This window comes from Psittacula echo, assembly GCF_963264785.1.
Source record: "Psittacula echo genome assembly, chromosome: 2".
Classification (NCBI taxonomy): domain Eukaryota; kingdom Metazoa; phylum Chordata; class Aves; order Psittaciformes; family Psittacidae; genus Psittacula; species Psittacula echo.
Genome location: NC_137737.1, coordinates 79,870,862 through 79,888,044, shown reverse-complemented (window position 1 = coordinate 79,888,044; position 17,183 = coordinate 79,870,862). Strand labels below are relative to the sequence as shown.

General features: G+C 35.9%; 1 protein-coding gene across 2 annotated transcripts in view; it reads right to left on the bottom strand.

Annotated features, from left to right (window-relative positions):
• CDH12 (cadherin 12) overlaps window positions 1-17,183 on the bottom strand; it is a gene marked incomplete at both ends in the record, with an annotated part of 182,738 nt that overhangs the window by 57,268 nt on the left and 108,287 nt on the right. Inside the window, 2 exons of one of the 2 annotated variants that reach the window (XM_080609777.1) lie at window positions 10,136-10,303; window positions 15,148-15,267. In XM_080609777.1, coding sequence (XP_080465903.1) covers window positions 10,136-10,303; window positions 15,148-15,267 — 288 coding nt within the window. The remainder of the gene's footprint in view (window positions 1-10,135; window positions 10,304-15,147; window positions 15,268-17,183) is intronic. The other variant, XM_080609778.1, reaches the window with a different exon arrangement.

The window sequence follows — 17,183 nt, the reverse complement described above, 5'->3', positions numbered from 1 at the left end:
TCTCTGCGTTTTGAATTAGTATTTTCTTCATTGCTTTCTAGAGAAAACACATTGAGGCAGAATGAATGTCATGAATCCTGCCAAAGGTTGTTGAATTTCTATGAACCATATTTGTTTACACTTCTATACAGAAGATAACAGATGTAAAATAGAATTAAGAATTTTTAATAGTCTACTATAATGATAATGATGTGTTTAAAAATAACTGACCTATAAGTCTTGCTGTTAATGATCAATTACCCCTTAAACCTGGTGATAGGGGAAAATTGATTGGGTAAGTGCAGACTAACAACAGAATTTTACTACCAGCAGATGATACTTAACTTCTAACCACTGTTGTGCTTATTCGTATTTCTTGGACTACTGCTTACTGTGCAATCAGAGTATTACATTTTACCTAGTGACAAATTACCTATATTTTTTCATTGGTTATGGAATTGTACCAAGAAATAGCTATATTTGCTTCATGCTCTGCTTTGAAGCTGAGGGTTCAGTCTCTCAGTTTAGAGTTTTAAAGAGGTTTTTGTTCCATCCTATCAGTATGCCAAAAAACCCTTTAAGGATAATCTTTACTAGTTATGAATTCTTGAGACACTTTTAAAATCAATGTAAGTGTAGCAGACAAATCTTACTAAGCATTTAGTGTTTTGAGAACCTACGGTAACTGAGTATTTCTCCCTCCAATTTATTTTTTTCTTTTTTTTTTTCAAAATACCATGCTTAATTGGGTTTTCAGCTATTGTTCAGTCTGAATCAAATGTTTCACTTTCAAGATGCTTTATGATCAAGACCATGCAACAGTGACAGCTACCAAAAAAACCCCAAAACCTTTCTAGGGAGCTTTTACTAATACCATGTCCACTTTTGGGAACAAATCAGCTCTTCCTGAAAGTGCTTAAAGAATTCTGATGCAAAAAAGAATAATAAAAATATAAGAGAAAGTTGGTATAAGTGTAAATAGAAATCTGCATAGATGTTGAATTTTATGTTAACTTCTTTGTGTTGCTCACAAACAAATAGTAACAGAAGCCTACTTAACTGTCAGCTACTGTCACCCAAGGTGGGCTGTATGGCCTGAATTGCAAAGCATAGGCTCAAAAGAGCTATGACTGTACTCCGTGGCCCAGAAATAGCTAGTATAGAATGGCCTATTTCCATGTTATTAAACTCTTTTACTCACACCAAAATAGGTCAGCTTCTTGGAAAGTGACTGCAGAGAATAGTTCCTGATCTGTACTAATTTCCAAAAATGCCTTGAGTTTGACTGAGAAAGTTTTACTTGGTGTTGGTCAAAACTGTGGCCAGTGGATGTGCTAAAGCTAACAGTATGGATGGTTTAAATGTCCAAGAACTTTCCCCAACGCTTTCATGTCCTTCTTCAAGTCTTCAAAGCAAAATATGAACCATTGTATACCTTCTTTTATTCTATGTAAAAATGTCTATAATTGCACTGATTGAGTGCTGGTGTAGAAAAAAAGTAGAGAGGCTTTTTTATGACTAGCTGTCAAACATGCAGCTAACTTGGGTCAAATACAAACAGCAAGCAAGGGTCACTAAGCTGTGTGACAGTGTAGTGGAAAGATAGAACCATAAAGAGCTTATCTCTCTGGGATGGTTAAGACTCATGATCTCAGTATAGTAAAATGTGGAGAGTCTCAGAGCTAGCAGTGAACCAACAAAGGATTAATTGTTTTAGTAGTGTTATTATTGGGAAGAACAAAACACTTGTGGAGGAGAAGATGATGGCCACACTGTAGTTATAAGATGAAAATGAGATCAAGGACAAAGTTGTGTCTCTTCTGGGAGAAGGGAGACAGGTGTCCATGTTGAATGTAGGGATAGACAGGGTGAGGAAAAAAGAGAAGGTCAGAGAAATTGGAGGCACAGATCCCAATGGTACAGAAGTGTGAGACTTAGAAGGAACCTGGATTAAAGAAGACTTACCCTAAGTCCTCCTATGATTCTGTAACAGCGCTGAACAAATACTGGTCTGCTAGTACTTATTCACAAAGTGATATGACTTGTTTTTCTGGTGTTAAAGCTGTACTTGAGCAGCTCACTAATATTGCGATCCAAAATTACAATGACCTCTGCATGGCTGCTGGTTTCATGACTGGCTTACAATCTCATGAGCAGGTTTCAGGAGTTTTTGCATTCCTGTCTTACATCACTCCTTGAAGTAGTCGGTTGAAATAAAAATGTTCAACTCAAAAATACAGTTCTGTTTTACGCAAAACTCACAGGTAAATGGAAATCAGATTTCTTTAACATTTTCTGACATTAAAAGACTTAAGCTTGGTTTACAAAACTAAGCTGGTGTTTTTTTCCATTTCTGTCTTATGGAGTAGACCAGGATTCAACCTTCCTTCTCTTTCAAATTCAAAGCAAGCTCTGACTCTGTCTCTTACCTAATCACTGCCTCCAGGCTAGTCTGCAGTGAATCTGTCCACCTGTCCTGTGTAAGTATCTCCCATTTGGTATAAAATAAGTAATTAGTTGCTGGAACTGAATGAAGGCATCTTGTCTGCCAAGCACATTCTTTAATCAATGAACGATGGACTCATTTCCATTCCGAGAGCCAATGAAGATACAACTGCTGTATACAAAGCACAACACCTTTTAACAGGAGTACCAAGAGAAGCCATACTTCCCTTTCTGAAATTGCAGTGGGTAGAATAACTTCCCAGAAAGCTGGGAATACTTGTAAAAATACTTAATTAGGCAGATCAGATCTCTGAGCCTTAATCCCAAGTAAGTTTTCTAGAAAATCTTCCTCTTTTTTTTTTTTTACTTCTTTTATCAGAACCTCTGCTTTCATAATTTTAATTTTTTAAGTTACTGAACAGAATAATTTCTTTATCATACAGTCCTTTTCTGTAGATGCCTATATTACTACTGGATGGGATCTGTGTTACATTCTTCTGAAATCTTTAAAACAGATACTGTTATCTGAGGAACTTCTATGTCAGAGGCCATTCATCCAAAGCAGTGGGTTAAAAGATATTTCCTTCTACCTCATGTGGACCAGAACACCTTTTAATTGCACTCGGCATCTGAACCCAATTTTGCAACAAAATCTGAGCAAGACTGGTTCAAAGAAACATGAATGGAATCAGTCACATTTAGTTTACCGAGTTAACAAAATTTGCCTACTTCTATATAGTAAAACCTTTGCTAAATAGTGTGTGTACCATTTCTGTGATGTACTATGCTTCCCAGAATATGTAGATAAATAACTCTGACAAGATTTTTAAATCTACGGAGGTGGTATGCGTAAGTATGTGTAGGCAGGCTAGTCCAAGTTCAGCACTTGGTTGTCTTTTTGTCAAAATATTTATACAGATGTTAGTACTTGAAAGGAAACCTATTAAAATATTATATGAACCAATAAATAATCACTGATGCTATCTAAAGGATAATAATATGTAAACTCTATTTTTAATACCATAATTGTGAAATAGATAATAAATCTGTATCATAGATCATCCAGATAATGGATCATCCAAGTAGCACCCAAAGGTTATATAACTAAAAGAAAAAAGGACTTGCTCTCTTTTATAAAGGTCTTCTTTACTTGCACTGAAAGTCCTGAAATTGTGTCAGTGAAAGATAGTATTTTTTTCCAGTTTCTGAATTGTCTGTTTTGTTGACTTTTTTTATTTAAGATCATTGTTTCCTCTGCTGTCTCCAGTGAAAATATTAACACATTCTGTGAAATACCCTGTAGTGGCCACTCCTGAAATCCAAATCCAGTTAGTTGCAAATCTCTACAATATGGACAGGCAGATGATGTGCAAGGTCCTAGGAATGATTGTTCAACCTTGCCTTATTTAAGGTGACATTGCCAAAAGATGAATAATTGCATTTCTGTTTCCAAGCATGTCAGCATTTCTGGAAATTTGCCATGCTCTTTTATGCAAAATATTTTCAATGGTATGCTTCTGGAAAGACCAATGACAGCAAAATAATGTCCCCTGTTATGTCTAGACATTGGTCTAGAACCATCCAAGCAAATGTGATTGCAAAACAGCCCCAAGATAATAGTTTCTAACCACCAGAGAGCTTCTTTTTTAAAGCCAAGACATGCACAAGTAGACAAAATTCAAATTTTAGGTCCAAACCCTAATGAGTCTGTCTTCTACTAAAAACAGTTTTCAATCATTACCCTAAAATTCTCCCATGAGCTGGAAATTATATGATAAAACATAAGCTTTAGCCTAATAGTTCTTCTGAATAAAAAAAAAAAAAAAAAGTAAATTCAGGGAGCATAACCTTAAAAATACATACCTTAAAAATAAACTCAACTTATTGCTGACTTCACAAGACACTTAAGAATCATCTTTTGCTTGCTAATATCAGAATAAAAACTGTATAAAATTTAAAATTTGATTATATTTTTTCTACACCAAGGCCTTACCCTCTAAAATGTATTTCTGTCATATTAAAATAAAAAGGCATACTATTCCTCTGCCTAAAATGATACACATGTGCTTTTATTGCTAAGCATATAAGAGTTTATTTCTCTAAATCGCTTTCACAGGCACTCCGTCACTAGAGAACAAAAGAAAGAGACAGGAAAAATGAAGCACAATAACCTTACAAAATATGAATCAATCACTTCACTTAATTGGTTTGATTCCATAAAGCATAATTTATACCAAGTAATTATACAGTTTTTGTCATTTAAATGTTGAAGCAAATATAACCCATTCATTCTTTCTTGCAGCTTGTTTTTAATGGTTGGAAACAAGCCCTAGTTGTCCACAGAGCTAGCTCAGACCAATCTAATGCTTGATGAGTTAAAAGTTTGACCACTAACTTCTAGGAAGGATCAGCACAGCCTGTCTTTTTACTTAACCAGCTCTTGTGTACGTGAGCAGCTGAGAGAGAAAGGTCATCAGTTCCCTTCTGGACCAGGATGCATGCCTACAGATAAACAGCTTTTATCCATTCTTCTCTATTGAAAGACAATGTTGTATTAAACCAAATTTTCATTTAATTGCTTGAACACTGTTGCTATGAAAGGAAATAGATGTACTTTTGCTTTTAGTCTTTAACTTATTTTTTCAGGTTTTGGAAATAATCAAACTTTGGTATGAAATATTTATTTTAATATTTATGAAAAAGTTCTACCTTTAACAAGGAAACATGCCCAGTAATGCAGAAACTCAGTGTACTAATGAAGAGTTAAGCAAGACATATGTGAAAAACCTTTGGAAATAAATTTCTACTAATAAAATAAATCCAACTCATTATTCCTTCTAGCTATAAAGAAAGCATCAGTTTTCTGAAGTGCCTCATTTTTCCAAAATGTGGGCCAACAAATACCTGCAGGGTAAAGAACTCTGACAAAAATGTATAGTGTTTAGAGGGTTCCCCTTTGTTACACTCCTCATTACTATGAGACACACAAGGTGGGAGTTCCCCACTGAATATGTTCAAAAGCACAGGTTCTAAATAAAAAATTCCATGTTCAGCAGGATAGTCTGTTTTTTCATCACTGGATGCTTATACCCAATCTGAACCTGCCTGGCTCCTTAAAGGACCCTCAATGAGATGAAGGTGTTCCATGGTACATTTTTTTGGCAAGCTTGTAATGTATTATTAATCAATGTAGCTTCTTCCAAGTATTAATAATATATGTTTTCCCACTTCTGTGTAAAATCTCTTTTTTTTGTTTTTTTTTTTTTTTTTTTAGCTTAACTGAATTCAGAAATAAACTTTATTCTGTGATAATTAATATCTTCTTTTTTGATAAAGTAGTCTATAGCATGGCATCTTTGGCATAAGCCCTTTAGGAAACTGGTCCTGATTATGTGATGGTAAACACTTACCCTGCAGCAGTTAGTATTAAAGGACCTTCAGGCCCTCTTTTTAGTCTGCACTTGGACTTCCTGGCTTTTTGACCAGCAATGAGTAATACGATATTGGAGGTCTCAACTCCTAGCAACACTGAGGGCTTATTAGGTCTCGCCAGGCCTGAACTTGGAACTTACCTGGACCTGATTTTAAAGGCTGATTTTGTTTGATTTAAAATTCCATACAATTATCCTTTTAGCTATAGCAGTCAAGCAAATAACAAGCTCCATTTTCTGGCAGAAGTTACTCTGCATCACTGCAATGTTTTCAAAGAGCAAAACTGAAAAATACAGTTACTATAAGAAAAATATTAATACTCAAATTTTTTCTGTCAATTATTTTTGTTTACTTATAATAAGCTTTTTGTCTCTGTGAATTTCAGGGCCACTATACATCATCTCACATACTGCTTAACCAAATGGGACTGGCTAAGTAAATCCCCATTGATCAGGATTTTTGCTTTTACTGTTTTGATTAAGCAGAAGTCCTTAGTTTATGAGAATATAAATCTGTAACCTATGACACATCCCCTCAAAAAGAATGTTTCAGGTCTGCCTTGACCAAACTTGTTCCAGTACACTGGAGTCCCCATACTGACATTTTAGCTTGTAAGCCATGCTATATGTTTATTATATTCAATATCAACACAAACCTCCAATACTATTCTGTTTTGTTGAAAGTCACTGCTCTAATTCAGCTTCTGTGGCATTTGATATAATAGAAAGAAAAGGTTCTCAACCCTATTAGCTTGCAAAGCACAGGACAAGCTTGGTCTCTGGTGATTTTTTTTTTTTGCTCCTTCATAGCAGCAATTGGGCAAAGATGTCATAACCACACTGCATGCATTAAATGAGACCTCAAGGCTATCTTTTTCAAAGGGGATGATATGTTCCATGATTTCTCTGTGAATTTAAAACTGACTTGTGTATTTTTGCAACACCGTAGTAGTTGAAGGCATATAATGAAATAGAAAATAAGTAAGGCCTTTAACAGCAAGTAAAGTAAAATCTACAACTGAAAATTAGACATGGGAAAAAGAACTGGGCCCAAGGAATTTGCCAGTTTTTCAATTCCCAGGCAGCTACATTATTTCCTCTGGCAGCTGTGGTATTCTTCCACCAGCAGAGGTTCCAGCTGAAAGGAAGGAGCAGACTGCAGTGGTGGGCAGTTTAACAAACACTAAGCATGAGGAAAGTGGGAATGCTGGTTCAAAGAGACCTTATGTGATAGTTTGCTTGTTGACCAGAACTGGGGTGTCTCTCAAGTGTTTTGACAGGATGTCAGGAAACACAAGGAGTTACTGGTGGCTGTAGGTCATTTGACAAAATAAGGTAAGACTGGGCAGAGGTCTTCGGCATGAAATCAAGACTGGTGAGCGAAAGCTGAAGTTAAAGACATTCATAGTAGCATAATCTGAAATTGTCTCACTATGTACAGTCTGTGAGACAAAGATGGAAAGGCCTTTAAATGCCTGTCTGAGAAAAAGCATAGGGAGAAGAGATGCACATTACTGGAAAGTAAGGGCACTTGCTAAAGAATGGGTGTCCATAGAGAATATACAAAATTCATTCTGGCCATAGGAAAAAGAGGCTTCAGAAAGTTGAAGAATTTATCTATGTGATAAAAATTCAGGGAAATCATCAGGTGGTGGAAAGCATACAATTGAAAAATACATAAAAGCACACAGTTCAGATAAAGGATGCGGTCACCAAAATTCTGCATTCTTCACTGAAGGTGATGGTAGTCCAGCAGGAAATGCAGAAGTGGTAGATCATACAGAATCAAACTAGGGTCCTGTAAAGACCAGAAAGCAAGCCACAATATAAAGCCAAGGGTTAAAATTTGGACTAGTATGGGTAGCTTTAATTGCCTAATGCTACACAAGAATATCATCATGATAGGTATGTTCGAAATCTGTGGGAGAGAAGAAAATCAGTCAGGCAGCACAGTAGCAAGGAGCAAAATACACAGTAAAGACAAAGTAAGTCTTCTCAGTGAAGGAATAACTGTGGTTCTTAAAGGAAGCCCTAAGTCAAACCTAGAGAAAAGAGAACAGTATTAACACTAGCTAGCCAAGAAAAGTTCATTAGCTCTTGTAAATTTTACAGCAACAATAATGAGCTTAAATGCAATATCTATTCAGGAGCAGTAAGAGCCAAAAAAGAAAATAAAATATCTAAAAATCAATATAACCTAGGGATAGTGCTATAGAAAATCTGAATGTGATAGCTGAGACAGTTAAACCACTGTCAGTGGTGGGGATACTAGCTAGGGACCCCATTTTGAAGGGCCATAGCAAATGCACAGCACCCATTAGAAAACAAGCCTAAATGGACAAACAACATAGCCAGTAAAAGCAAGAACACATCTTTCAAAGAGATTAAGTTGTCTCTCAGGGAGGACAATAGAAAGAACCACAACATTTGCTTTATCTATAAAACCACAAGTAAAGAAGACAAAAAAAGAATTTGAATAAATCTCTGGCAAACAAGCTAATAATAATTGTCTTTTAAAGACATTTGGAAGCAAAAGCCTGAGAGGAACGGTGTAAAGCCAACCCAAAATTGAGATACAGAAGTGCTCAGAGAAGGTAAGATCACAAATGTTTAACTTCATGCATTTTTTTCTTTGTGCTCATTGTAAAGTAGCTGAGGAATTTTTCTGTCCTGGCACCCTTTATGAGGGACTCATGAGAAGGATAAATTAGGTACAGAAACAGTTGTGGAATGAACAGACACAAGAGTAACAAATCATTGGGATTAGCTGTTACATGTCCAAGAGCCTGAAGGACTAAATAAGTGAACTATGATATGCAATATTTTGATTCAAACCACTGTGGCACAAGAAGGCTTGAAGGAACTAATATAACACTTTTTTTTTCTGCAAAGATTTCCAGGGAGCTCAAAGGAGGTAAGGATGGATATGACTAACATGCGTGGAGCAGAACTGTAGGAGCAGGTTTATGCACAGAGAATACCCTGTACTGAAAAAACACTCAACACAATTTTTATAAATAAAGGTCACATTTTGCAACGTTTTCTGAATTCTATGTAGGGACAGATTCAAAACAAAAGAGGGGAAGCTATTTGTTGTGCAATATATGATTAATCTGTGCACCTCATTAACATAGGATGTTGTGGACTTCAAAATTTTATGTAAGTTTCAAGCAATAGGCAACTTGCTGTAAGAAAATCCATTTATGTTTGTTAAATATAAAGACACCATCTGGGCTAATAATCATTAGAAACTGAGGAAATGTTCTGGAGTATTGTTTGGCCTATTCTTATGTATACCTTCTAGATGTCAATGTAAGAGTCAGAAGGCAGGGCCAGATGGATCTTTGTGTCAACATGGCCATTCTTACATGCCATCAGAAATGCAATATATTTTTGTACTGAGAAAAAGAAGAATTCTTATATTAGAGAAATCCATGAAGTTCAGGTGTGGTTTCGTACCTAAGGAGCATTTATAATACTTAAAGTTGGATTACAATTCATGTGCAAGAAAAGAGATACAAAGTAAAAAGCAGCCATGGTCTTGCTGCAAATTTACAGAAACATTCTAATATGAATTTGCCTTACTGAAAACTTTCAGCAGCTAATTGTTTTGGCATAGTTATCAAGGTTTATGCTTCATTAGTCTCTGCATTTCCAAGGGACAGAATAAACAAATCTTCAGTAAATCTAAGGATAGCAGTAAGTGACAATCCTGCTAATCATAAACAGACTATGAAACACTTTAAATTAGCATATTTCTGAAAAGCTTCATTTAAACTAATAGATATGAAATGTTAAAAATTGTCATTGGATGGTAGCTATTTTGAGGCTATACATGTTTTCAAGGACAGATACAATCTTCTAGGCCAAGATGTGTAAAAAATCTGTTCCTGATTATCATAACAACAATGCTCAGTGTGAACCAGTTCTGTCTTTGGTACCTGGAAGTCTTCGGTTATAATGACCTTCCATCATTTGAAGGGTGTCATTCAGTTTCCCTTGACAAAAATAGTATTTACTATATAATTTCTGAAGTGTAAATGAAATTAACTCTTAGGTTCAGGCTGGTCCTGTGGATTGCTGATATATTTCCTCTTAAATCTTCAAAAGTCTTACTTCCAAATTGAGCTTTATATTATTTAAAAAATCAAGAGTATATTCTAATTTTTTTCATCATATAGTACTCTTCCTGGATCTCAATTCCTTTTCTAAAGAATTTTTCACATTAATACTTTCTGTCGTGCTTATCTTAAAATTAGTACATTTGGAATACAACATACTCTTAGGAAATCTGGGTGGGTTGTCATTGACATCCGTGAGAGTAATGTTTACAGTGGTAGTACCAGCTAGTCCTCCCAGCTGTCCTCCCATGTCCTTGGCTTGAATTAGAACTTGATACTGTTCTTTCACTTCTCTGTCCATATTTGGCAAAGCTGTTCTTATTACACCTACAAAAAGAAATGGGAAAGAGAAAGAACAAGTAAACAAAGGGCTGTAATTGTCTACTATTACATTTTAATACTGGATCTCTTGGAACAAGAATCGAATTCTCCCTAAAAGATTCATAAGAAAGGAGCTCACACAGAAACATACAAATCACTCAGGCTTTTCAAAAGTGTGCTTGTCAGCTATTCAACCATTCAAAATGAGTGCTGTGTCTTTTCAATCCATACATGATCTGCTGAAAGAGAATGGTGCATTTTCACTAGGGATGTGAATGGCGTGATCATAGGTTTGCCACATCAGGACTGAAGAATGCTGCGTTATGCAAAGCAGGGCAATGTAGGAAGAGATACCAGTGCATTTCAGAGACTGCATCTTCAATTGTTTCCAACCAGTCACCTGCCATTAAGCTAATGTAGGCCAAGACAGTATCCCTTCTATACAAAATGAGGTCTTCATTAGAAGACTCTGCTTTACTTGAGAAAGTTTTCTTGATATAGCATGTAGATACAATGAAAACCATAAAGGTTTCCTTAAAGAACAGTAATTAAAATATCATGGAATGTCATTACCCAAATGCATCTTAATCTTCAGTGATTTTGGAAAGCTGATGTCTAAATAGGTATGTCATAATGTCCCTTCTGATATGTTAATAATGTAAATGATGTAAGACAGACTTGTAGAGAGTGAGAGGGATACTACTGATCATAGGATTAGCTGATAACATAAAAAGCTATAAGGTTTTGGACACTCAAGCCTTTCTCTTGAAAATAAATATATCAGATAAAATGCATTTCTTTCCTTGTCAAAATTTTACAAGTGCATATTATATTGCAAAATGCTACATACTTAGCAGTAGTTTTCAGAAAATATCTAGGTGCAGACTGGTGCAGACAGCATGCACAATTGACAAATAATTGGAATTATTTTTTAAGAAAAGGGAAGTATGCTTCTCTTCTAAATTATTATTGAATCAGAAAATATTATTTTCTAGTATTAAACCATTTGGGTTTAAAAGAAGTCTTTTCCCCGGTGATATAATGGGTCTGGAATTATAAGAAACAAACTTTAAGGGTCATTCTTTTCTTTACGGCTACTAACCGCTGCTGTGTTAACAAGCAAGAATAGGAACTGCTAGCTTACTTGCTCAGAGTCTAGGAATAACTTGACCTAAATCTGATATTTCTGGAACCTATTAAAAATTCCCATTGAATTGAACTGTATAACAATTTCTCTCCATTTGTGACACTGATAATGTAAAAACAACATTAACTATTATTTTCCACTTCATCATGGCATGCACAGTTTGTTCTAGACAGAAATCTTGCATTTTAAAACTAAAAATTTGTTCATATTCATGAAAAAAAAAACAACAAAACAACAAAAAACTTTTTGTAAATAGGATGAACATTACTAGGTTTCCTCTTGAATCTCTTAATCCATATTTTAGTATTGTGAAGACTATATATTCCTCAGTATTTTGTAACATCCTTGGTATGCTCATTCTAAGGAGAAAAGAGCTATGAGAATTAAAGACTTCCCTTGATATACTATACAAAATAACAGTAAGTAGAAAAAAACTGAAAATGGGCAGATAGTAGGTTGTGAGCAGGAGATGCAGTTTTTCTGATCATTCTACCTGTTTCAGGTACAACTGAGTGGCTTTCTCAGATATATTCCAGATGGTCTTCAGAAAATTAAGAATTTGCTTTCACTCTAGTAGTAGAGTTCCAAATCACTCACTGCTTATTCCTGTCTGGAAGTATAAAGGCACTCTACATATTTTTCTGTAAAAAAAAAACCTTTGTCTCCAGAAAAAAAAAAAAAAAAAACACAACTATGAGAATAATTTTCATGTCTAGCAGTTCACAGGCAATTTTCTCTTTTCTACCTATTCTATTTCAATAGCCCAGAAAACCCCCTGAAAATTACTATTCCTACCAAAATCACCAGTTCATATTGGCAGGACAAAGGTGATTTAAAATTATCTAACCAGTAAACAAAACAAAACAGAACAAAAAAATGGAGGCAAAAATCCCTGGGAAAGAAAGTACTACACATTTTGGTATTCCAGCTTCAGCTTCATGAAAAATATCCAAAATTTAGACCAAAGGCTTATTATAATGTAGAGGCTTTACGTGCATGCAATGGTGTTAAGAGTGGTTTTAAATCCTTCTGCCTTAAGATTTACAGTAAAAATTGTTCAGCTGTAGAACTGAATAGCTTCATTTTTTTTTTTTTCTCTTTGCAAATGTCATCAATAGCAAACATGCATGAAAGTGGTCTCAATGAGGCTGTTGACAGTTGAAAATACTATATATGAGACCTGGCCCAGAAGATAAGTCTTGCAAAGCTATTAAGCCGTAATTCAACAGGAGATGATCCACTTATGTGGAAGAGAAAAATTCAAGTTCTGGGGAAAAACTTCCTGAATAAAAATTAGTATCAATACTCCTGCTGATGCCAATTTGGATTTCAAGAATATAACCAAGGTTAGAATATGGACTAGAATACCGAGTCAAAATAAAAATTGTAGACATTTAACCATAAATAAAATTATTGACTTCATAAACATATCAGAAAATAGTGTTTGTCAAAAAGATATTTTAGCAGCAGAATGACATACAGAGGAAAGATAAGGGAGGTTATCTGTTTTAAAAGTGCTCTACGTTACAGAAAACTCACATGAAAATCAGAAGAACAATTTCATAGCATCAAAAGGTAACCCCTACATATTAAATTTGAGGCCTTAAAATGTACAAGTCCAACAGCTGTTCCATAGGAGGGACTGTAATGAGTTTTAGCATCCTGCAAGAGCAATAAAATCAAACTCTCCTGCTTCCACATTGTTTTCTCACTTTCAGCAAAGCACCACAAAAAACTAGGAGGTCAGTAAACAGAAAAAAACTGGCAGTTGTGACATTCAGACCCATAAAGCTTAAAAACTATTTTAAGTGTACTAGTTTCATATCAGGGTAAATATTTATCACCTATCAGGAATGATTTGAGAAAGTATCATGATAGAATCAAAGAATACCAGGTTGGAAGGGACCTCAAGAACTTGGAGCAAGTTCAGAGGAGGGCCACGAGGATGGTACACGAGGGAGGTGCTCAAGCACCTCCCACATGAAGACAGGCTGAGAAAATTGGGGCTGTTCAGCCTGGAGAAGAGAAGGCTGAGTGGAGACCTCATAGCAGCCTTACAGTATCTGAAGGGGGCCTACAGGGATGCTGGAGAGGGACTCTTCATTAGGGACTGTAGTGATAGGACAAAGGGTAGTGGGTTTAAACTTTAACGGGAAATTTAGATTGGATATAAGGAAGAAATTTTTTACTGTGAGAGTGGTGAGACACTGGAACAGATAGTCCAAGGAAGTTTTGAATGCTCTGTTCCTGGCAGTGTTCAAGGCCTGGCTGGATGGGCAACCTGGTCTTGTGGAAGATGTCCTTGCCCTTGTCAAGGGGTTTGGAACTTGATGTTCTTAAAGTCCTTTCCAACTGGAACCATTCTATGATTCTATGATCTGGTCTAACCTTTCCAGGTAAAACATGACCTCGACTAAATGTCCCAGCACCCTGTCCAGCTGAATTGTAAGTGTCCAGCATTGGGGAATCCACCATTTCCCTGGGGAGATTGTTCCAATGGCTGATTGTTCTCACTGTGAAAAATTTTCCTCTTGTGTCCAGTTGTATTCTCCCCAGGAGTAACTCATGATATGATACAGCAAGTTAAAGTGCCACAGGAAAAAAAAAGTTCTTCTTCAAGCACTAATAACTTTTTTTTCTTTTTCTCTTTGGGAAATCTGTACTAGGGCTACAGTTGTGGCTCCAGTTTTTCTTGCCGTTGAATTCCTCCTCATTCTTTACAAAACTGAAATAAAAAAATAAGTATAAAGGCAAATCCTTTTATTCCTCCAGATACTTGAAGAAGTCCCATTCCAGTTTGAAAAGTAAAATCTCTCATTCCAAATTGCAATACAATCTCCTGCTAAGTATGTGACAAACCAATGTGCCCATTGGAGATAATGCACTAACAGCCTTGTGAGGCTCTCACTGCAAAGCTACTGCTTTATCAGATATAAAGGCTCTTTAACACACAATCTGACATTCAAGTACAGCTTCACAGCAAGCAGAAACTCTTTGCTGGAAGGGTCATATGGACAACTATTCCTGTAACAAAGCAGGATGATATAATGCATGGCATTCACCATGTAGGTTATTGGCTCCTTAAATGAATTACCAAATATATGAACAAGAGTTACATTTGGAAATACAGGACAAGATACCTAGTTAACATGTCTACCAACCTCCCAAATACCTTAGCCTCTTTAAATGTATTATCCTTTTCTGCCCACACATCCAGTAATTTCAAACAAACAACCACGCCCCAGGAAAAGAGGAGGGTAGGAGATGATTAGCTGTTCCACAGTCTCAAATGAGCTTCATATAGAAGAACAGTCATTGCAGAGAATTTCTGATGTAAGTTCAGCAAGCAAAAATAGAAAAAAGAATGCAGACACTCAATCATCAGGAAAAAAAACAAAAGTAGAATGCATATAACTTATACAGCTTTAGCTATAGAGAAATGGTAGAACATATGAAAAAAAAAGTATTCAATGTATACATATTTTTGATATTCCAAGACTGATTAGAAGAGCATGTTTCTTTTGTTTCTACAGCAGATTGCAATTCATTCAAAAACTAGTCAATTATTCAAACTGAATGATGTGCAAAGTTATGGTACTGGCTTCTGGCCATATCAGCCCATTACATATTAATTCACTGATACTGTCCACATGAATCAAAATCAAAAGTTTAAAATTTTCACTGTTGCTGATAAACTATTTACCTGTCTTTGGGTCAATTGAGAAATATGGTTGCCCCTGAAGAATGCTGTAAACCACTCTAGCACTGTTTCCATAAGTGGGATCATCAGCATCTGTCGCCTTTACTTGAAGCACATATGCTCCTGCAAAGAAACACAGGTAACCACATTTTCAGTATGGAACAGTGATCAGGGATATTTCAGACACATTAGGAACACATGTTGCTAGTAGATTCTGTTACAATTTTTGTTCCACTGGAAACAAGGTGAGAATAAACCAGTTGATTCTTTATCTCCATGCTAGCAACCACCTAGGTAACAGCCAAGGCATAATGGGAAGGAAAGGAGAAGCAGCCCACCATCAGAAGATACTATAAACATTTTATGATGCATGCATTATTTACAAAAAACTTTCACCCAATACATATAGGGCAACCTCTGGGGAAGGGAAATACTGGAATTTGAAAAGACAGTTGTGTGAAAAAGTAGACAACTGAGAATACAAAGTACATGGGTTGCATTTAGAACAAGTTTTGGTCAAACAACTTCTGAATCTGCAAGTGGACCAATTTGTAAGTACCTTAAGAAACTACTTTAGACGTCTGATAAAAGGTGGAACTCACATTCCATTGCAGACTTGAGTCTTTTTGCCTTTCCAATACAGTTCAGTAGGAAACAGAAGTACTGTGGAAGAAGAACCTCCCCATGACACACTATTTTCAGCCATGGTTATAGATCAGACCTAGTGCAGTTTGTTTTATATTCTGACTTAAAGGGGACCGACCGAGCAAAATAAATGCACATAAAGACAGAAAATTCACTGTAAATGGCAACAGTCTTGCAGAAACGTCTTGTCCTTCTTACGGGTTGCTAAGCAATTTACCTGCATTTCCCCCCTGCCCCATAATGAAAATTTTACTCAAACTATAGTCTTCAGCAAAACAAACAGCCATGTATATAGGCTTTCTCATCAACTTTGAAGAATTAAGCTTCCTATGATTTTCTGTGCAAATGAACGTTGGAATTCGCATGACCTAAATGAGAAGCTGCACAGGGAAGAGGGTTATCCTCACTGTTTTTCTTTTAAGGAATGTTCTGCATTTCGAGGTCATCTGACACTTTTTCAAGAATATACAACATATATTCTTCTTTTCAAGAAGATACAACAATACTGCAAGCACTTCAAGACTCCTACTTTTATGTAATGAAAACTGGCAAGTTTCAAAGGATGTTCACAATCTAAAATTAATCTTAATGGACTTGCCAAAGTTTATTTCTGGGACTGCCTCATTGAGACATGCTCCATGTGAAAGGTCCTATGACATAGACAGGAAAGTAACTGATAGCAAAGGCAGCTGTTTGGAAGATTACTTTTTTTTCAGTCCCTCTTCACCCCCTCCCACTGTCCCCCAATCTTCAAGAGATATTCTTTCTATCTCCTGAAGAAGACACAGAAATATAAGTGTAATTTGACTAACAATAACTTTCTAAAGTCAATAAGCTGATCATGTTTTTAAGCTGAGGGCAAGTCTCATTAAAATAAACTTCTAAAAGAAAGAAAAGATTAGCAATGAATAAATGAATTAAAATAAACCATTGATATGGATTCCATTTACTAAAAACCTAAGAGGTTATTTTCTTGACTTTCTGGATGTGAATGGTATGTGTTAAAAAAGACAGAAGTCCAGGTTCAGTGTAACAGTAGTGGAAGCAGTGCCTACTTAAACACTTCTGCCTTTACAGAACACATAACCAAACCATAACTGACTATACATTAAATAGCTTAGGCAAGCCCAACTGGAGGAATACGCTTTCTTACTGCAGTGATAGACAGAAGCTATCTAACACCTGTAGAGCATTTCATGGCTTTTATCTGTCCCTGTTCATAAGGAATATCTTTGTAATAGGATCTCCCACTTTCAGCCCTATCTTCTGCTCCAGAAATTCAGGGAACCACAGCAATAATTTAGTTCTAGTCCAGTGACAAAGATGAAGGAGGAAATGGTAGCTTTCAAATTTTTCCTTCTCTTCCCCCCAAAAAATGTACATTCACTATAAAT